The sequence below is a fragment of the Triplophysa dalaica genome, chromosome 12 (assembly GCF_015846415.1).
Source record: "Triplophysa dalaica isolate WHDGS20190420 chromosome 12, ASM1584641v1, whole genome shotgun sequence".
Classification (NCBI taxonomy): domain Eukaryota; kingdom Metazoa; phylum Chordata; class Actinopteri; order Cypriniformes; family Nemacheilidae; genus Triplophysa; species Triplophysa dalaica.
The window spans coordinates 3,835,991-3,858,791 of NC_079553.1; the positions used below are offsets into that span (position 1 = coordinate 3,835,991).

Consider the following 22,801-nt stretch of genomic DNA (forward strand, 5'->3'; position numbering starts at 1 on the left):
TCTGTGGTTAACGAGGAGCTGTTCGCGCATGCGCAGACCACAGCGTCTCACCTGTCAACGACTTTCATCAAAAGTGGAGCCATCCGCAGAGTATATCGCCAGCTCAGACTGATGTTAAAACCAACGCTCGGGTATACAAGATGGCTTTATTAAAAGCAAATATGTAATCTCGTCAGCAGTGTTCTGGAGCCGTTTTTATCGTTGTCTGTCACCGTTTCCACCGACGTCCGTGACCGTACATCGCTCACAACCTGTCCATTCTTACATCCATTTATTCATCCATCCACCTTAGACAAACACAAACAGACAGCCCCCCAAAGCTCAGACCTCATAGCGGAAGTCACCGCACGACTGACAACGGTAAGCAGCAATTAACCGGAGACGATAACTGTCTATAGCCAACACACCGGAGCCTAACGTTAGCAGGTTAGTGTGTGCTCATGACATTTGATTTTTCGATGTGGAGGTTATTCTCAGTGTGGATCGGACATATCGTTAAGTCGCGATGTTTTGAGGTAAACAGGCTATGAACCATTCATGCATAGTGGTCACAACGAACTGCCACCGAGGACATCAGATGGGCCTGCCATCACATAATGGTCCCTTGTTTACATCTGGGAAGCACAATGCCTGAAAATAGCTGACGAATTGGTTATTGTATTGTATGGTTATTTTATTTCATTTTTTCATTATTTCAAGGCCCCAACTATACTGCTTTTAACGGTGTATAAAATTTGGTTTTGGTTGGAATTTTTGGTTCAGTAAAATGGTTTGGGTTAGTGGAATGAGTTCCTTGACAAACGGGTAACCATAGGTTTTTACATCATTTTAGTAAAACCCCAGTAACCACAAATGCATATGGTCTTACCAAAGTAACCGTAGTTTAACCATGTGTGTTGTAAAACTATGATGATGCAAATGGTTACCTAATTGTTACTATAATATAACTATTGTTCGGTGTCAAAGGGTATTTGGTCTGTTTCAGCAAATCCTGAAGCATGATTTATTATGTCAACGTTTCTTTGAAGAATGCATGTACACGATAATAACAAATGATTGTGAATTAGACTGCAAATGATAAATCCAGCTGTATTTATTTTCCCTCAGTCAGTCCTTTTAGGCCCTTTTGTTGTTATTTCGCTTTGGGTTATAGCTTAAGGTGTCTCACTTACATTCAGTCTCGCATGTTAATAATTCAACAGCCTCCCACACTGTCCTCACCTTTGTTAGGACACTGAAGGCTCGCCGTGCTTGAGTGTAAACATCTATGGTGCAGTCAAGCCTAAGGTTCAATTTGGGTGTGAGCTCACATATAGTCATTTCATAATCGACCGCATGATCTTCATTGTAACATGACTCATTTGAATACTCTCTTTTTAATGGAGCTTAACCGTTCTGCATTGTTCTCTGTTTTTCTTCTCTTAAAGGGTAATGTTCATGCGTGATCTCGGAATCGGCTTTTAGTCCTTTTGTTTAGGACGATGAACGCAGAGGAGTTGGAACTCCTCGGTGACTCGAAGTACAGAAACTATGTGGCAGCTGTAGATAAGGCCCTAAAAAACTTTGAGTACTCCAGCGAATGGGCCGATCTGATCTCAGCGCTCGGGAAGCTCAACAAGGTGATTGCCGCATCCCCAGTAGTCACTTACAGACAAAGGTGAGCAGGTGGCAGTAGGTGATCGTTTATTCTGTATTTTGTTACAGGTATTGCAAAACAATGGCAAATACCAGGTTGTGCCCAAGAAACTGACAATTGGGAAGCGTTTGGCCCAATGCCTCCACCCGGCGCTGCCCAGTGGGGTTCACCGCAAGGCCCTGGAGACCTACGAGATCATCTTCAAGATCATCGGACCGAAGCGCCTGGCAAAAGATCTTTTTCTTTATAGGTAGAAGTTGCGTAAAATTGATGTTTAATCTTAATTTTACTTTTATTGGCTAATCCATAATGTTTCCGTACTCCTCAGTTCTGGGCTCTTCCCTTTACTATCCAATGCTGCTATGTCTGTTAAGCCGGTGTTACTTGGGTTGTATGAGATTTACTACCTGCCCTTGGGGAAGACTCTCAAACCAGGCCTGCAGGGGCTCCTGACCGGTGTACTGCCTGGTCTGGAGGAGGGCTCGGAGTACTATGACAGGTAAAATTGCTGTTAATATAATTCATAATTGAGGAAACATCTTTTACTATAAGTGACATATTCTTGATTATACCCAATCAATGGTGCACATTTTTAAATCTTATTTTATCTCTTGTGAAAAGAACCAATACCCTTCTGGAGAAAGTGGCAGCAGCTGTAGAACAGCCGGCATTCTACAGTGCCCTATGGGGCAGTATTCTGACCAGCCCTGCTGTACGCTTGCCTGGAGTCTCTTTCGTCCTTCTGCACCTCAACCGTAAACTGTCCATGGAGGATCAGCTTTACATCATCGGCAGTGACATTGAACTGATGGTACACAGATCATTGACTTAAGCAAAAAAAAATATTATAATAATTGATGGTTGCTTTTTTTTTACAGTAAAATGAGTAGAAATTCAAAAACATGTTTCTATCCAGGAAATAATGTTGGTAATAATGTTATCATTTTTATCAGGTGGAGGCAGTTAGCACGTCAGTTCAAGACTCCAGTGTGTTAGTACAAAGAAGCACCTTGGACCTCATTCTGTTCTGCTTTCCTTTTCATATGAGCCAGGTAACACCATACACAGCATTCACTTAAAACCTCTGGAGCTCTCATCATGCCCCACTAAACTATATTCACTTTAATATTTCTTTCACTTTAAGGTTTTCATGTTTTCACTGGTGTAAAAGACAAGTTTTTGTATATTTGGCGTTGTAAGTTATTTTCCATCACAAAGATACTATACACTATAAAACAGCTGCGGAAAAAATGAAGAGACCATTTAAAAATTATTTTCAGCTTTTCTGAATGTACTATTAATAGGTATGTGTTAAGGTAAAATTATCTTATTTTTTTCATTCTGTGAACTACTAACAATATTTCTACCAGATTTAAAATAAAAATATTTCTATTTGCATTTATTAGCAGAAAATCTAAATCAAAAGGAAATTAACCTAATCTCAAATATTGCTGTTCATATTCACTTTTAAGCAAGTAATATTTGTACATGTATGGAAAAGTTCAAAATATGTTTTTTATGTGATAAAATCACAGTTTTCATGTGTCTCTTTATTTATATAGCGCTTTTTACAATTTTTATTGTTACAAAGCAGCTGTACATGAAACATTGACTATAAGCGAAACATTTTAAGGTATAAAAGTACAAACAAAAAAGGTGAAAATTTTGATTTTCTTTCAGCAATAGTGGCACCCGTTGCCGACCCCTTTTATACAGAATACAACTTCAATGTCTGGTTCTTTAACTGTCTGGTTGTTTTAGGCAACACGTCCAGATATGATCAGGATTCTGTCAGCTGCACTTCATGTGGTCCTGAGGAGAGATATGTCTTTGAACCGTAGGCTTTATGCTTGGCTGCTGGGTGAGACATGCACCTCACAAATCCCTCTCATATGGCTTTGGTTTTTCTTTGTTCCTTAGTTTCAGTGATACGGCTCTTCATGACTTTCTACTTTCTCTTTCATTTCTTGTTTTGTACATAGAGCATTTTATTATAATGGGGACATTTAATGATATTTTGAAATGGCATTAACAAACCAGCAGTAATATCTATGCATGTCAACAACCAAATGCGTACATAATGTCATATCTGTAATATAAATCTTGATGTTTGTTAACTGTTTGGTTGGTTGACTTCATTTTGCTTCTTACTTGCCACCTCTTGCTGTGGATATTCGCTGGTAAGTATGAGTGCTATGACAGGAGCTACAAGTAGTCGGTTATCATGTTTTCATAATGCTTCCTTGTTCATTTTCTCGCATCTCTATATACCTGTGAGTCAATAACATTTCCTGTTATGTCTGTGCTTGGGGTTTTAGGTTTTGATAACAACGGTGTAAAAACAGGCCCTCGCAGCACCCGACTCAGTAATCCAGAGGAACACGTCACACACTATTTTAACACTTACTCCAAGGACATGCTCATTCAGGTATGCTGAATGGTTCATATTTTCTTATTAGAAAATAAAGTGGGCAGAAACATAAATCAGGGCATGAAAAGTGTCAAATTAAAAAGCAAAAATTTAATCAAAAGAGATTCATCCAAAATGATCTTATTGTATCCCTCAAAGGAATAATTTTTTGTTGTTGTTCTGAGGAATGCACAGGGCCCTAAAAAAAACATAAAAAAGCTGAGTTTGTGTTGCTTTGGAAGATTAAACAAATTTTGTATAGTCTGTGCTTACACACAGGTGCATCTCTTTAAGTCTTCAGTCTCAATGTGGTCTGCATGCGTGACTTAGCTTGCAGTGAGACACTACTCCCAAAACAGGCCCAGACCGAACGTTTCATGAACCTGTGTTTAAAATGTCATGATACACTTGGGATTAAGTTTTGGAGGACTGTTGGCATTTATCTCTTTATTTTATCGAAGGGGGAATTGTTTGATTGCTTGCCATCTGGTTTGGGCCATTGTTGATTCTCGCTTGTTTGGGAAGTGGCTTACTGCAGGGACCGTCTGTTTCTCTGCCTGTGCGGCCATGCGTTAGTCGAGGTGTGAAATCTCTGAGGAGCTGGATCAAACAGTTACAGACATATTTGTAGTGTAATGGAGAGTCAAACTTTTCATTTTAGGAATAGTGCACAGTGAAGAACCTGACTTGCAGTACAGGCGCAGAAAACAAATCGACCATTTTTAGTGTTTCTGCATGTACTATGTATAGGTATTTGTTTTGGTAAAATGTTCATATTTGTTTCGTTCTATAAACTACTAACAATAATTTTGTAACACTTTACAATAAGGTCCTATTTGTTAACATTAGTAAATGCATTAGCGAACATTTGCTAAGAATGAACAATTTAGTTTTTCAGCATTTATTAATCCTTGTCAATGTTAGTTCATGTCAATACAGATATTCATGTTAGTTCATGGTGAATTAACTGTTGTTAACAGTGACAACATTTGAATTTAATAATGTATTCATAAATGAGGAATTGCTGAGTTATGGACATGACATTTTGCGTTATGGACGTGACCTAAAATGCTCAGAGAATGAATTTGTGACGATTATATTAAACCATCTGTTTATATTTTACTGAACCCTTGTTGATAGAATCTAAACATCTAAAATGTCAGTCTATGAAAAAAAAAAAATTTAAAAAAGGGAAATAAATATGCGTTATGGATGTGACAAAGAAGGATGTGTTTTTTGGGAGACGAGATTTCTGTAAAATAAAATGCAGAATCCTGAAGCAATAATACCCATTGAATGGAGAAGGGATGCCTCTTTATGGAACATAAAATAGTTACTTTATATTAATTTTCATGTGTCCATTTATGAGGAGTATGTAGCGTTATGGATGTGACAATCCTGAAAATGGCACTCACCTGACTATGAAAAATCATACACTAAAAATAAACCAAATGCTTTACAAAATTGAAGACATGGGTATTTGAACCAACAAATGTTAAAATCTGTGCTGTTACTAAATATTGCAGGTAAAAACTTAAACGTTTCGTGGTAAGGTTTACATTTTCACGGAATTGCCCAAATGATGAAATTAAAATGAATTAATAAATGCTGAAGAAGTATTGTTCCTTGTTAGTAGTTCAAATAAGCCAATGCATTAACCAATTGTTAACAAATAGCACCTTATTGTAAAGTTTTATCCATATTTCTACTAAATTTCAAATAAAAATATTGTTTCTTTTTGCTTTGTATTTTTTACGCCTTAAATACTGTAAAGAAAGAAAGTTCATAATCACTTTTAGACAATACAGCATTAATATTTCTACAAGTATTTAGAAAAAGCTCACAAATTAATTTTTATATAAGAACCTCAATTGTTATCATAGTTATCATGTGTCTTTACATCATGTCATGTCAGCCAGACACATGGCTGTTTCACTACTGAGGTTTGATTTAGTTGAAATTCAACAGACACTGACTGGACTGGAATTGCCTCAATACATCTAGAAATGCTGATAAATAAACTTTCGAAAATGCATTTGCAGTGGTGTTTTAAAGATTATTTCAGAGATGCAGCTTCTCAGAGAGGTTTTAAATGTGATGCAGAAAAATACACAATGGAAGAACGTGAACGCAGAACAAAACATCATCATAATGCCTTGCATTCATATTCTTAAAATCTGAGTCCTCTACAGAATCTAAGAAGGGCATCTGATCTGTGTTTTTAGACATGCCTACGGCAATCATCTAGTTTGTTTTGCAGTAGTTTTGTCCATCTCTAAAGTAGATTGATACAGTGTGACTGTGCTTGTAGGCGATGGTGGGGATTCTGCAGGGGAAGGCCAGAGGAGGCGAGGAGGAGAGCGTCCTGATGCACGACTTGAAGCCATTTCGCATTCTCATCAGCCTGCTCGACAAGCCTGAGCTTGGTAAAGCTACAAAATAGTTTTGTCATATTTGCTCAAATTCGTGCCTAGGGTGACTCACTTTTAAATGTTTTTATCCTCTTAGGCCCAGCAATCTTGGAGGATGTTCTCATTGAAGTGTTTCGCACCCTCCACACTCAATGTCGTGCTGAGTTGGACCTTCAGAACCAGAACCCGTTTAGCAAAGACCAAACTCAGCTTAGCAGGTCTGAAATGCATTGTATATGCTCACTTTGGTGAATTGAATAACACTGTTTACTTTGAAAGGTTGTAACTTTTTTGTTGTTTTTTCAGCAAGCTCAGAGAAAACAAAAGGACGGCAGAACTCATTAAAACGGCCAATCTTTTGTTTAACTCCTTTGAGCCCTATTACATGTGGGATTACATTGCATGCTGGTTTGAGGAGTGCTGCAGGTGTGTTAAATGGATACAGATGTTTTATTTTTAAACCTGGTGCTTTTATTCTTGATTAACATTCCTTTTTTCTTTTAGATGGACTCAGAGCAGTCATTTCCCAGGCCACACTGTGAGCTCTGAGATGTCGGCACGCTCATTGGTTGAGTTCTGTGAGCTTGTGGACTTCCTATTGGACATTGTTTCATTGGTTGGTAACCTTTGGCTTCACTTGCATGTGTTGGATAATTAAACTAGAAATATAGAAATATTCTGGTTTTTTTTTTTAAGTTAGATGCCCTTAAAATGCCATCCCATCTTAAGAAAACTACTTTTTTAATGCAAGAACACACAAATGTCATCCTACAAATCTATTTAGATATTTTCTATACACTGATAACTGATGATTATTGAAGTAGGATAAATTGTATACTAAATTCCAAGTCTTTTGAACCATATGATAGCTCTTTAAACAGGTCAAAACATTCTCACTGAGCGCGATTACATGCACAGTCTTACTCCATCTATGCTTAATAAGCTGATAACGTGTAAGATCATGTAAATGCGTAAAACCTTTTTCTTTTATCAGGTAAAGGTCATAAATGGGACTATCAAAAAGCACTCGGGAGTAAACGTTTTTTTGTCGTTTACTCCGATTTCGCATTGCATGTAAACGCCTTTACCTGTTTTCTTTCAGTTTTGTTTGTACGCATGTCTGTCGGCGAAATTGTTCAAGTCTCAAACGGAAGTAACGGACAGTAAAATAATGTATAAAAGTCCGCTCTTGAATCCAGTTTATGTAGAAACAGAAATGAAATACCATTGTTGCATATGCAGGTACTGAGTGCTTGAGAAGAGATATAAAAATACAGCTTCTGAACGATTTCCCGCAGCATTTATAATTACTAGTCGGACTATCGGCGGCATCACTGCACATGAGAAACCAGTGCTCCGACAAAACGGAAACGGTTGAACACCCTGTTGTGCTGATGCAAGAGTTGTACTATGGCAGCTGAGAAGGCCATTCTGTGTGGGTTTTTTTTTTTTGACGAATTTTCGAAGCCTGATATAATTGTTACAAATACGTGTTGACTACTGCAAAATACATGTCTTCTTATATCCAAACACATTTTTAAATGACTTTAAATGGTTCCATTGTGCGAGCCATCTCTTTGATACCATGTGGGTTATATACATGTTGCTGCTATAAGATTCTTGACACACCCACCAAACAAGAGAAAACGTTTCTCAAACCCTTTTGGACACCGTTTCAAGGAAAGGTGTCGTTCTACCCGGAAACCGGAGCAAAACGTTGCGCACCGGTTTGAGCTCGAATTTGCCCTTGGCAAGTCTCAAACTGCGGTTAAAGTGGTTTTCAGCATACCCAGTTTATTTATTTGCATGTAAACACATGAAAAGAGGTTTCTTTTATAAGCTGACTTTTGATCGATATCTGTTTATTTAGTACATTCTTCCACATTCTTTCCATTGCATTACAAAACACACAGTTTGTTGTCAGTGCCGTTTGAGGTTATTGTTGTCCAACCTGAACTGCAGCTGCTATATTTTTGGATAAACGTTTCCTTTTAGGTTTAGTTTATATTGAAGGTATCCACGCATTTAAGCGTGTCCACAAAATCTGTATGCGTGTGGTATTGTCCTTGATAAAATGTTTGCGAGTGTTTCGGATCTTCACATCCTGATCTAGGAGAGGTTCTCTACACCCACAAACAAAGATTTCCAAAAGTTTCCAAATGTGTGTTTTCTGGCCTCTGCTCTACTTGCTTCCGTCTGTTGAAAATCTCTGCTCTTTCTTTTTCTTCCTCAAAGCCTACTAGAAGCATGAGGGTTATCTGCCAGGTACAGTACTGCTCTTTCTTGCCTCACTACACCTCACCTGGGTTTGGCAAACTTTCCAGAAACATCCATGTTCTGTTCTAGGACATCGTACTGTTTGACATCATTAGATAGTACAGATATATTCTATCTAAAATTCTCAAATATACCATGTTGTAAAAACTTAGATTTAATTAATATAATACTTAAATTACATGTATTATGTCTATTATTGGTATAACTAAAATTTATTTCAAAATGGTTAACAAAGTTATCTGTGGATGTTGCGGAAAAACTATAATCTTGCATGTGATGTACATTTGCCGAATTGCTCATTTTTAAAGATCTTAAGCCTTTTACACTTGCATCCCCTTTTTTACCTCACACCTAAAAGTTCAATATTTTAATTTATGCTTGAGAGTTTCACCGCCACTCATGATGTTTGAGCTTCTACCTCTGTGCTTCAGAGATGGACCTCTGGCTAGCTCAAATATAAGCCTGTGCTCTTCTCTCACTCGTCTATCTCTCTCTCTGTCGGTCTCTAGGAGACGTACATAGAGATCCAGACCGAGCATTTACCTCAGTTGCTCCTGCGGATGGTTTCTGCTCTTACCACACATCTGCAGACTCTGGGTCTCAGAGAGCTCACCTACTGTCTTCGCCTCTGCTCAAAGATCCTCAGCAAGGTTCAACCCCCATTGGTGTCACCCCTCACGCTGCCCTACGGATCATCCCAAACCGCCAATACCCCTTCAGCTAGAGACAAAGAGGAGAAAAGGGTGAGTAATATGTAAAATATGAATCGCATAGTTCGGTTCGTTTCTTGGTTACGGATGAAAGGCATCAGTCAAATAAAAGTCAATTTTGATTTTGAATGCTTTGATAAAAGCAACATAGGGAAGCACGTTGGCATCAGTTTGTAGTGCCTTTTTAGGCTACAAACGATAATCTTCACTCTCATGTCTACCTTGTTCTTTATAAGGTGTGTTTAGGCGTTCCACATTGGGGATCTGAAGTTTAGATTAATCATTAACTTGACTTTGTGTTCATTTTATCTTACTGCCAATATCAACAGTTCTTTGTCAACTGTGTATGTCTTTCAATTGTTTAGTCACTAAATGAAGGAGTGTCCCTGCGGTATTAGTCCGTTAAAGACAAGCCAATGTGGCTGGCCTAGAAACAACCATCCTTCTGCTTTATGGTGTTTATCTCCCTCTGTGCATGCCTTCAGTCTCTGACTCACTGCTCAGGGTCCACACTCATTAGACCCCCACAGAAGTTTGTGAGGGAATGGCCTGCCTGCTACCTGGCACTAGGAGTAGATGTGTCTCTACTGTAGCGGGATAGAAATGATGCCAGACTTCCTGAATGGTTCTAGAATGCAGAGAGGGAATACGGATGGCGCGTTCATGCGTAGATGAGTTACTTCTCTCTAGCGGGAGCCAAGTGTGGCCTCTGAGGCCCGAGAGACTGTCATTTCCACTCCGGTGAAAATAGTTTCCATCCCTTTAAGCTTTACTGTTTCCCCCTTTGAGGGCTCATGCGGCACAGTGCTTACCACCTGAGTCTGGCTCTTGGGTGCTTTAGGGTTCTGTGACTGGAAGCACTGACTTGTGGAATTCTGTGTAGTTTTTGTAGCCGATTCACAGTATGACAGAAAAGCTTTGTGATAAGACTGCTTAAACAGTGTTTTGACACTAAACAACCTCTTTTGTTTGTGTGTCCCTAAATAAAATATAAAAATGTAATAGTACACCATAAAAAGATACAATAATACTTTTTTAATGCTTTCCCATCTTGTTCAGACACTTCCAATCCCTCTAGATGTTCCTGATGTATTTGAGGATGGTGAAAACCCTTCAAACACCAGATCATCTGAGAATGGATTCACTGATTTCATCCAGTACCAGGGTGAACGCAGGGATTCAGCTGATGGCACACAGCACACTGAGGATGATGCGTCCTGCCCTGAAGATTCACACATCCCTTCCAAACCTAAACCCAAATCTGGGCTCGGTAGTTCTGCCCACCCCCCCAAACCCCAGGACAAGCCAGTAATGCAGTGCTGCCTTGAGCATTTCCAGGAGTTTCTTTCTCTCTTGGTGAAGCTTTACATCACCCCCGGAGTTCACGCTCTGGAGGCAGGGAAAATCTTCAGTGCTGACATGGACACTCTTACTGTGGTGGCGGGTAAAAGAAGGAATGATGATTTTGAAGAGCAAGTGTCTTCTCAGCAGAAGGACTGTCTGGCTGCATTCACTGCTGCCTGCCAGCTGTTTCTGGAGTGCTCTAGTTTTCCAGTGTACATCGCCGAGGGCAATTTGAAGTCCTCACCTAGCAGAGAAGAGCAGGCAGGTAAGAAATTACAATAGCATCAATTATAAAGTAAAAAAAAACACAAGGTTTATCACTATAAACTTTAAAGTGATAACGACCCCCCCAAAAAAAATATTTTGTTAAGGACCCCCCCTTTGTAAATGTATATGTAAATATGTATTTTATGTACGAAGACATGGTTAAGCTGTGTAAGATAAATAGCGTGCTTGCTATTATAAAAAAATCCAAACCTAAATCATTGGCTTCACCTAGAGTAATGTTAGATATATAAACCAACAGTAAAGAGAACTGGATTCTTTCAATTCAAGTGTATTATACTGCAAAAACATTCAAGAAAAATCATGTTTCCTGATGGTTGCAAAAAATACTGCTCTACAGACCTTGGTTAGTGATATAAACTGGAGTGAACGCATTAAAAAAAAATAATAATAAACAATAAATAATCTATATAATGAAATATCTATCGTGCTGTAGATCTATATTTATATATATTGAATGTCTACATAAAAAGTTCTGGATTGTATGTAGAAAGCAAGGTAGATAACTGTTTAATAAGCATAAACTTTGAAACTAAAAATAGTAATGTCCTGTAGAACATTTTCTTCCCAGTCCTTAGTTTGAAAAACGTGGAAAAAGTACAGACTGTGTTTCCCACTCTCATGCACTTAAGGAAAATTTGGTTCAATTTATGCTTTTATAAACACAATATCTGTCTCAAAATGTTGCATATTCGTATTCTCCTGATGCTTCTTAAACAGGTGAGAGTGTTCAGCCGGCACTGTGGCTTCAAACTCTGATGGATGCATGCTGTTCAGCGGCTGATGTCAGCATCAAGGCAGTGGCTATCTCTGTTGTTATGGATTTGGTCGGACTGACACAATCAGTAGCTATGGTGACTGCCGAGCGTGTGGCCAGTCCAGACTCGGACCAGCCAATGAGTCCTAGCCAGGGGCGTGTTTCTGTGGTGATTCGACCGCCACTCACACCGGGCATCTTGAAGTACATTGGAGAGAAAACAGATTTCTTTAAGGTTTGGATTACTTCTTTTTAAACTTTCTCTGTTTTGTTCAGTCCCTCTTGTTACCTTGATCAACATTTCTTCTCTCCTGTAGAATGTGGCACTTATATTATGGGATCAGTTAGGTGAGGAGACCCCCCAGCATCACAAACGTAGTGTGGAGCTGTTTTACCAGCTTCACAACCTGGCTCCCTCCCCCAGCATCTGTGAAGATGTCATTAGCCAGCAGCTCATGCATCGGGACAAGGTTGGTCATGCATGCATGTGCACATACGTAAACACACAAAAATATTTTCACATCTTCTCACACCAAATTCTATTTTAGAGAATACGTTTGGAGGCCCATGTAAAATTCTCTGTTCTTTGGCACCTGACCAGAGATCTTAACATCACCAAGTCCTCTCCTTTCAATCGCACGTTTGACAGGTAACAGCAGTTCCACAGTAGAAAAACTCTAATGATGGAAATATCACTTCTCAAGAACAATGTCTATTGGTCTTTCAACATCTTTACCATTTTCTACATCCCCTAGGTCTCTTTTTATCATGTTAGACAGCCTCAGTTTTTGGGACGGCTCGGCGAGTGCTGTTGGCCGGGCCTGGCTGAACCAGGTTTTGCAAAGACATGACATTGCTCGTGTTCTTGAGCCTCTATTGCTTTTGCTCCTGCATCCTAAAACCCACCGTGTGTCTATCCAGCGTGTTCAAGCACAGCGTCACCTGGCACAGACCTTTCCCAGCCCGGCAGAACAAGAGACCTCTGACCCCATTTATATGAGGGATATGAGCCACAATGAAAGTGAGAGGCTTCCTAGTATTTAAAATTTATTTTAATCTTTTTGTATATTCTCTTTATTTGTTACCACTACAAATATGTTGATGAACATTTCCTTGTCCCCTTTGCAGATTATGGCCAAATCAGTTGCCACAGTGGTGACCAAATGTGTGGCAGAGGCCTCCCATTGGATGATATGGAGCCCTTCAGTCTGACGGTTAACCCGTTGAGTGACAGTCTTTCACTCTTGAGCTTAAGCAGCGAGAATTTGCAGCTCTGTGGCGAATACCAACCTCCGGATCAGCAGGAAGAGCCCCAGAGCTCGGATTCAAGTGCCTCTCAGACTTCCACGGTCGACAATGGCAGCTTTGATGAAATTGAGGGAGGTGGTAGTTCTGTAAATATGTGTGATCATGCACTTTGTCAGTCCTCTTTGACGGAGGAAGAGTGCTTGCACAAAATGGTTTCTGCTGTACTTGATGAGGTACTGGACAGGGTGGTGGAAATGGCCGAGAAAGGGTCTGGTGAGACACCATCATCTCCTGAGGCCTGGCCTCAGACAGACTCCGATAGCACCAACTCTTCAACGGATATGTCCACTGGGCCATGCATCAACCTGCCCTCCTTCTCCAACACCCTACCCAGAACGCTCCCAGAACTGGTTGCAGGAGGTACCTTAGAGTTCCTGGCCGTGGCCTCAATTGATGCTTCTGGGGAGGAAGAGCATCGGGAAGGCATCGCTCGCCATAGCTCCTCCCCTTCGATCATCACTCTACCGGACATCGGTGCTAATGGAACCACTGAGCAAAGCCTCCAGGTCAACGACCCACATCGCAAGCGCAGCCACAGCAGCACCCAGCTCAGCCTAAAGGGCAAGATTATGGAGCGACTGGTGGATAAATCCCCTGGGGCCAAGCCCAAAATTAAAAAATCCAAGAGAAAAGATGATGCAAGGCATAAAACAAACCAAGCAGAGAAAAGCAGGCCACCAAACATCTTCTTTGGGGACAGTCTGGACTTGGAAAACTGGTACAGCTGTGGCGAGGGAGAAGTGTCTGAGATTGAGAGCGATATGGGTTCTCCCAGTGGTGGTGGAAATGACGGGACGGGTGGATCTCGTACATCTGGGTCACCTGCTCGGTTTAACATCCATCCTCTGTACCAGCATGTTCTGCTCTATCTTCAACTGTATGATTCCTCTCGTACTCTTCATGCCCTGTCCGCCATTGCAGCCATGCTTCGTACTTTACCGGCAGGATTTGTGAGCGCCATCTCCACAACAAGCATAAATAACACATACACACCCCATCTCTCTCTTCTGCAGAACCTGTTAGCACGACATCGCGTCTCCGTCATGGGCAAGGATTTCTACTGCCCCATCCCGCAGGACTCGCACTCGCACTCATTCCGAAGTGCCATGTTCTTAGAGATCATCATCTCGCTTTGCCTCTATTTTCTGCGTAGCTATTACTCGGCCCACGTGAACTCCACATCAGAGGACTTGGCTGGCAACCATGCCATGCAGCTGACCAGTGTTGAAGTGTTAACCCTTCTCTTCAGCGAACTTTCCAAGGTCACCGGAGGCTCAGCCAAGGGCTTTGCAAGCTTCATTTGTGACGTGCTTTCCAAATGCAAGGTGCAGAAGGTGGTCCTACACTGTTTGCTTTCCACCATCTTCAGTGTGCAGAAGTGGCACGAACACCGCATAAGGGGCACCAATGTGGCGGTGGTTGAGGAAGGCCTATCAGAGGACACTGTCATAAACCTTTCAGAGGACCAGCTAGACAATTGCAGCGCCATACAGTCGCAGCTCCTGCGCCTGTTACAGAGCCTGGTGGTGTTAGAACACCGCGTGCTGATCCCAGCGGATGAAGTTGGTGAGGGAGTTCCAGGGTCAACCGGGTCTGTCGGAGGAGCTAATGGACCCGGGGCTGGGTTTGAGCTGATCGGAGGCGAGGTAGAGCATGTAATACCGCAACAACCGATGGCCTCCCTACAGTACCTGCACGGGCAGCCCATCACGGCGCAAGGGATGTTCCTGTGTGCAGTAATCCGGGCCCTGCATCAGCACCACGCCTGCAAGATGCACCCACAGTGGATCGGCCTCATCACGACCACTCTGCCTTACATGGGAAAAGTGCTCCGGCGAGTGGTTGCGTCCGTTACGCTGCAGCTGTGCAAAAACCTTGACAACCTTATACAGCAATACCGCTATGAGACAGGCCTCATAGACACCAGGTACTGGTCCACTTGTGCTGTGTAGAACAGGGTCATGTGCCAGTGCCGCAAGAACAAACCTTAATTTAATTTATAAGAAAAACATCACACAAAACAATCAAAAAGTCATTATTTTGCTTGTAGTCATGTGGTGATATTTTTACATCCACAAGATGGCACAATCACAAATAAATCACTTACTGCAATAAAGAAATAGTTCACCCCAAAAAGATCTGCCTTTATTTATTCAACCTCATGTCACTAAAAACCTGTGTATGAGTCTTTCTTCTATTGAAGACAAAAAATATATTTTGAGAAATGTCTCGGTGATTTTGTGTACATACATTGGAAGTCAAATACAGCCCATTTTGATCCAGTGGTTACCAACATTCTTCAAAATATCTTATTTTGTGTTCTGTGGAAGAAAGTCACACAGGTTTGGAAATTGGTAAATGATTTTTCATTTTTTGGTGAACTATCCCTTTAACAATGTCCTCATGGGCTTTTTAAAATTGTCTTTCAAGAAGTTAAATCAGTTTTATGCACATTTGAAGCAATGCTTTCTGAGAGTTTATGTATGCTTGTGGTAATTATTACTTTTACAGGCCTCAGTGGATGGCACTGTGTATTCCTCCTGACCTGATTCTGACTGTACTGGAAGGAATGACAGCCATAATCCATTATTGTCTGCTAGACCCAACTTCACAATATCACCAGGTGAGGGAGCTAGTCAGCCAGTTATGTGTTGTATCCTAACGTTTTCAGGCTCTTGGTAAACCCAATACATTCTTTTTTAAATCCTTTGCTTATTTAAAATATGATCAAATGATAATTAATTATAAATAGAAACATTGAATTAATCATATAAATATGTGAGGGGTGTTTGATGTTATCTGCATGTATCCCTCAGCTTCAGGCAAATGTTGATCAGAAGCATCTGGCAGAGGCCCGGGCGGGCATTCTCTCCATTTTGCACACCATCATGTCCTCTGTGACCCTGCTGTGGGGCGTCCTTTATCTGGTTGACAGTTCTGACAGGCCTGCTGCGGCCTCTGCCTGCTCCTCCTCCAACATCAACCTGGGATCCACAAAGGTGCTTCAGAAAGACTAAAATTCTGTCTGTAGACCTGTGCTAAGATCTTGCCTTAGTTCATGTTCTGTGTTTACTAAATATGGTTTCACTGTTTGTTCACAGAATCTCAGGCAGCAAATTCTCGAGCTGCTAGGTCCAATCTCAATGAATCACGGTGCTCACTTCATGGCTGCTATAGCATATGTTTGGAATGAAAGGAAGCAGGCGAAAACTCCGTCTAGGAATAAGGTATGAATAACCAGCATCATTTAACTTTGAGAATCCAAAGCCACATGGATTGTTCGCTTTCATGTATGTGTAGGGATGTAACAATATTATCGATATCGGGTTATCGCAATAGCAAAATTGTCTCAATATTATCAGTCACATGACTGTATAAAGCAATATGTCTTCCAGGCATCACATAGAGAATGTAAGAAAAAATTATTGATTGTCATTTGACCCATCTCATACTATAACCAGGAGCCCTTTTAACTACCACTCAAATGTGTAGGGCCCTGCAAGCTTGGGGGCCCCCTAGTGGCTACAAGCGGTAAAATCATTTGACGCTAGATTTACATTTATGTATTTGGCATACGCTTTTATCCAAAGTGACTTACATTGCATAATCCTATACATTTATTTCTAAGTATGTGCAATCCGCTGGGATCGAACCCACGACCTTGGTGTTGATAACGCCATGCTCTTACCACTTAGCTACAGAAAAGTCAAATAAAAGTAATCTAATACTAAATTAATTTATTTGTGCTGTTATGTGGCTCAACGTAAAATAAATCCTTTGTATATTTGTATGTAAATATGTCTCATTAATTCCATGTGCTCAATACTGCTGTGCAATTCAAATAAAAATGTCAGGCAATGTTTGGGGGGCTTCATCTCTTGACTTTACTTAGGGCCCCCACAATGGTAAATACGCCCCTGACTATAATCAAAACTGTTGCTTAGAGGTATGAGTTAGAGGATAAAGAAAAATAGATGCTTATGTCACGTTTCAAAGTCATCATTTGTCATTGTAAATATTGCAATAAATGTTGCACCATGGACTTTATACCTATGTGTTATCTTACAGTGAGATTTTAATCCCTATGTATGTGTCTTTATTTCAGGTAATCCCGACGGCAAGTGAGGACCAGCTTCTCCTTGTAGAACTCGTTCGTTCAGTAAGTGCCATGCGCACTGAGACAGTGATCCAGACTGTGAAGGAGGTCCTCAAACAACCACCAGCCATTGCCAAAGAGAAGGTATTGTTAAACTGTAATAGAGGAGCGACTATGCTAGATTCCCATTACCAAGGAGAAGAACTAATTTGAAATTGTGAATTTTAAGAATATCTATGTTTAGGACTCACTTTAGCATTTCTTTATTTCACACAGAAGCATCTTTCCCTGGAAGTCTGCATGCTTCAGTTTTTTTATGCTTATGTGCAGAGGTGAGTTACTTGACCATCTATAATAATATGGGTATATATTTAAAATGATTATGTATATATGTATTTGAATGTAAATATGCTTTCATCTCCTGTAGGATTCCAGTGTCTAGTCTGGTTGATAGCTGGCCATCACTTTTGGCATTGCTGAAAGACTCTGTACAGCTTAGCTTACCTGCTCCCGGACAGTTCCTCATCCTTGGGTATCTATTACTGTCTTTCTTTTATTTTGAAGTATTTTGTATTTTTGTTTCTCTATTGAGATTCATTAAGCATTACATTTCTTCTCCAGTGTACTAAATGAGTTCATCCTCAAGAATCCCACCCTAGAGAGCAAGAAGGACCAGAGAGAGCTACAGGTGACCTTTTCCTTACCAATTACTGTGCTCACATTCACAAAACCGTATTTTTGGCATGATTCTGATTAGCAATACCATTATATCTCACAAATTTTACATCTACACTTATTACAAATTTGTGACTCCTCAGGATGTGACTCATAAGATTGTCGAAGCCATTGGCACGATTGCTGGCTCATCTTTAGAACAGACCACATGGCTCAGAAGAAACCTGGAGGTCAAACCTTCTCCTCAGATCATGGTGGAAGGTACCAGTCTGGAGGCAGATGTAGAAGGTCAGTGACTTCTAGTGTGTGCCGTGCACTAGTGCTTGTGTTTATGAAGGCGCGCACTAACAGTATGTGCATTACAGATCTAATGCTCACAGTGATGGAGGCTTCCAGCTTCACTCCATCTGTGTACAGCGTTCACGCCCTCACATTGCTGGCAGAGGTAAACATGGAATGTCACACACATATACACGCTTTGCATCTGTACAACCAATGCAACGAACCTTGAAACCGTCAGCTCTGATGCCTCAGACTGTGAAAGGTAGTTGGGTATTTTAATGGAAATATTCAGTATAGTGGAGTGTTGCACCAAGAATGTAACATTTGGAGATATTAAGCTGAACTGCAAACACTTCTGCAACACATTCACTATGCACAACTATTTTTGTGCTGATATGTTTGTGTTTGTGTGTGGTATTACTCTCTTCAGATGAATGTGCTTACGTTGCATGGATGCTTAAATAAATCTGGCTTTCTTGCAGGTTCTGGCTCATCTATTAGATATGGTCTTCTATAGTGATGAGAAGGAGAGGGTGATCCCTCTGTTGGTCAACCTCATGCACTACGTAGTGCCCTACCTGCGCAACCACAGGTACCTTCCCTTTAATAATGAGGAAATTCTAGTGTTTAGAAGCAAAGCTATTCAGATGCGGTGCTTTCCTATGTGGGTGATTCTCACCAAATGTCTCTTTAAAAGATGTTAGATGTGTTTTTTTATAATACTTGCAGCAACAAGTTTACTTTTTAGGCATTAAAAACAAGTCATCTCATGTTTAAAAGCATTCGATTCAAACATTTCTTTCAAAATAAAGCCTTAAAAGTCTCATCACCGTAACCCTCTGAAAATATCAGTAACAATGTTTTGCAAAAAAGAGAAGCCATGCCATTTTCATGACCAAATGTCTTTTATTGAATATTTCTATAGAAGTTTTAAATTTAACATTTTTAAATGTGAAAATCTAATATCCTGTACACAGTATGACATGAAAATATTACACTAGAGAAAGATTAAAAAATCTGTCTATTGTGGTAGACATTTGGAAGTTTTTTTTGCATTTCCTGTATATTTTCAACGGAAAATACCAAAATAATTCATTCCTATGTTAAAAAATATATTCTTTGTGCAAGGTATTGTGCACTAAAATCTGTATTATGATCATTTTTTGTGTTTCTAAATTATATGTTTTAAATTTCAGATTATTACTGCCATGACTTTTCAGTGTTTTCGTGACCCAAGTTGATTTTGCACCGAACTTGTAGCTGGTTAAGTTGCACAATTGATGAAAATATATAGAAAGTGATTCTAAGTTTCCATCCTATAACCAGCGCTCACAACGCCCCCAGTTATCGTGCATGTATACAGCTGCTGAGCAGCCTCAGTGGATATCAGTACACACGGAGAGCCTGGAAAAAAGAGGCCTTTGACTTGTTCATGGACCATACGTTCTTCCAGATGGACTCCTCGTGTGTTAGCCAGTGAGTGTCATCATGTGCAGTGCATCATTGTGTTTGGAAAGCAGCGGTGTGACCTCTCTATTCACCACATTTCTCTCTCTCTCTCTTTTTCAGCTGGAGAGCAATCATAGACCACCTGATGACTCATGATAAAACCACATTCAGAGACCTGATGAGTGAGTTTTTTGCTCAACTGTAATTGTGGAGCAATGTTTGTGGTATATTTGAGTTTCTTGGTGTTAATGCGTGTCTGTATGCAGCACGAGTTGCCGTGGCCCAGAGCAGCTCTCTGAGTCTTTTCACCAATCGAGATGCCGAGCTTGAGCAGAGAGCCATGCTACTAAAAAGACTGGCCTTCACCATCTACAGCAGTGAGGTGGACCAATATCAGAAGTACTTGCCGGACATCCAAGGTACAAAAACTAGCAGAAGGAAATTGAATAGTAACCTTGAAATAATGCTGGCTTTAAACGCACGTTGATTTGTTTTCAGAGCGTCTTGTGGAGAGCCTGCGACTTCCTCAAGTCCCCATCCTCCATGCTCAGGTCTTTCTCTTCTTTAGGGTGCTGCTGCTCCGCATGTCCCCGCAACACCTAACCTCACTCTGGCCCACTATGATCACTGAGCTGGTGAGAACATGACATATTTCATAAATTTAGTAAAAGACAATAATACATTGTATGGGTCAAAATTATTGATTTGTGCCAAAAATCATTAAGATATTATGAAGAGATCATGTTCCATAAAGATATTTTGTAAATTGTCTACCTTAAATATATAAAAACTTTATTTTTGTGAGTGGATGGCCTATTGATGACACAGTGCCCCTGATTAACTACTTCGAAGGGCATTTTCTAAATATTTAGATTTTTTGCGCTTTTTCTCCTGAGTTTAAATGGTTGCATCTCAGACAGATATTGTCCTATTCTAGCAACTCATACATAAATAGAAAGCTTATATATTCAAGATTATGTTAAAGGTTGTCCAGGGTCACATATTATCAGCAATATCTTGAAATGACTGATAAAATAACAGAAGATAAGAGAAGGATGTCGTGTTGTGGTGAACCGTAAAAAAAAGGCGTAAAAGTCTTTTCTTCTCTCAGGTTCAGGTGTTCTTACTCATGGAACAGGAACTCACTGCAGATGAGGACATCACCAGGTTTAACCATCATAAATACAATGAGTATAAATAAATGTGAGTGACTCTGTTGAGTACTTACAGACGTGATCCTTTTTCAGAATCTCAGGCCCGTCAGTAGCAGGGCTAGAAACAACATACTCAGGGGGCAATGGCTTCTCTACCTCCTACAACAGCCAGCGCTGGCTCAACCTCTACCTGTCTGCCTGTAAGCTGCTGGATCTAGCCCTCGCTCTACCGTCCGAGAGCCTGCCTCAGTTCCAGATGTGGGTGGCAACATTCAGTTTCAATTTGAATAAAAGTCAGCATCCTTCTTAATTCGAAAGAAATGCTAAGAAATGAACTTTGCCACAGGTATCGGTGGGCATTCATCCCGGAGGCATCAGATGATTCTGGTATGGAGGTCCGAAGACAGGGGACGCATCAAAGAGAGTTCAAGCCGTATGTTGTCAGATTGGTGAAGCTCCTGAGAAAAAGGGCCAAGGTAACACAACCAACGGTAGCCTTTAAACAATCGTACACTTAAAGGTGCACTAAGTAATTTTCCATAAAGAAATAAAAAGTGCATTTGCAGTTTTATTTTAAATGGAGGCAGATGTTTGGCAACCCTCCACCATTAATGGACACTTTCTCTCTCTCTCTAAGTGCATTTGTTTTAAGTGATGCTCCATGTACTCCACTAGGTGTCAGCATAAGATAAACAGGCAAAGTTATATCATGGATCTAGAAAAATTAATTTCTTTCCTAATGTTACAAAGGCTCTATCACTTTTATTAAGATAAAGTACCAGCATTCAATAGTTTAAGCATAGGATCACTAACACCATTCAGTAGATTTCCAAATGCTCTGCTGAGCCTTGCATGTTCTTTTAACCCCATGAAAACATCTGTATTAATCCTAGAAAAATCCAGAAGAGGATTGCTCCACTCGCACATTATCCTGGGATCCCGGGCAGCTCCTACTTACACTCAATGTGATCCGCAGCATGGAACAGCTCCTCCCATTCTTCAATCTTCTCAGCCAAGTTTTCAGCAGCAAGGGCAGCAGCCGCTCCGGATCGTACCACAGCCCAACTCCCAGTGACGGCCCTTTCCCTGGCAAGGACGGAAAATTGGAGAGCCAGAAAGTATTCTGGAGCCGAACAAGACAGAACATTGAGGAGATGGTTGAGAAGGACTTTCTGGAGGGACTCATTAAAACGTGACATGAAGTGATCAAAAATCCATTGAGCTAACGCTAACACCTCATCTTAAAAAAAAGACAAAAAATAAGTTTGTACATTTTTTGCTTTTCTAATTAATGTCTTTTTCCCAAAAGCTATACTACTTAATTTAAAATCTTTTACTTGTAAATAAGGACACCTGTGATGTTTTTTCATTTGTTTGAGCTTTAGGATAGTATGAAGATATGTGCACTTAGGATAGTATGAAGATACGTGCCGTTTCATATTGTGGTTGCTTGCCTAATAAAAAGACGTATCATTTAAATAGAAACATTTTGGAATTTCCTCATCCGCAGACAGGCGTAGCAGACCTCCGTATCTAACTCATCCAATTTGCACTTTTATTATTTTCTCTTCAATTAAGATTTTAAGGGTGTCAACGAAACATCTTGTGTAAGAAAACTAAGTTTAAATGGACAATTTTTAAGTAATGTTGCTGATCAGACTGATCAAAGCCATAATGAAAAAACTATTATTGCATATCAGAGGATGTGGCAGAATAAATGGAATAAATTTAGAAATGATTAACGTGCTTCACATCTGTTTTTCCTTCATTAAATACAAATGTACTTTAACAAAATTTAACTATTCACTATTTTCTCAGCATTTAAACATAATGGGGTGGTTACTCAGACAGGGGTTCTCTTGAATCAGGCCTTAGTAAATAAGGATATTTAAGTCATTTTAGAAAAAATACTTTACAATTTGTTTTAAGTAAGTCTGAAACCGGGCTTAAGAACTGTCTGGGAATCCGCCCCACGTGATAATGTTAAACAAACTTCAGTGCATACAT

General features: G+C 40.2%; 1 protein-coding gene across 4 annotated transcripts; it reads left to right on the forward strand.

The window, feature by feature from the left end:
• The first annotated feature begins 51 nt into the window (after nt 1–51).
• On the forward strand, nt 52–22,540 carry dop1a (DOP1 leucine zipper like protein A). 4 transcript variants are annotated; one of them, XM_056762089.1, is made up of 38 exons: nt 52–426; nt 1,428–1,619; nt 1,705–1,886; nt 1,965–2,135; nt 2,258–2,447; nt 2,590–2,688; nt 3,398–3,497; nt 3,955–4,064; nt 6,358–6,472; nt 6,555–6,675; nt 6,764–6,883; nt 6,962–7,073; nt 8,693–8,722; nt 9,244–9,477; nt 10,504–11,053; nt 11,794–12,065; nt 12,148–12,300; nt 12,379–12,479; nt 12,586–12,851; nt 12,959–15,065; nt 15,650–15,761; nt 15,955–16,137; nt 16,240–16,365; nt 17,244–17,378; nt 17,511–17,566; nt 17,662–17,766; nt 17,856–17,922; nt 18,053–18,197; nt 18,275–18,354; nt 18,674–18,783; nt 19,518–19,667; nt 19,761–19,822; nt 19,907–20,059; nt 20,139–20,275; nt 20,752–20,807; nt 20,888–21,052; nt 21,141–21,270; nt 21,688–22,540. In XM_056762089.1, the coding sequence occupies exons 2-38, from the start codon at nt 1,482–1,484 to the stop codon at nt 21,988–21,990; spliced, it is 7,446 nt and encodes a 2,481-aa protein (XP_056618067.1). In that variant the 5' UTR covers nt 52–426; nt 1,428–1,481; the 3' UTR covers nt 21,991–22,540. The 4 variants fall into 4 exon arrangements, with proteins under 4 accessions (XP_056618067.1, XP_056618066.1, XP_056618068.1 ...); XM_056762088.1 differs by having other exon boundaries at nt 52–360; XM_056762090.1 differs by having other exon boundaries at nt 52–360; nt 3,982–4,064.
• Nucleotides 22,541–22,801: the final 261 nt, after the last annotated feature.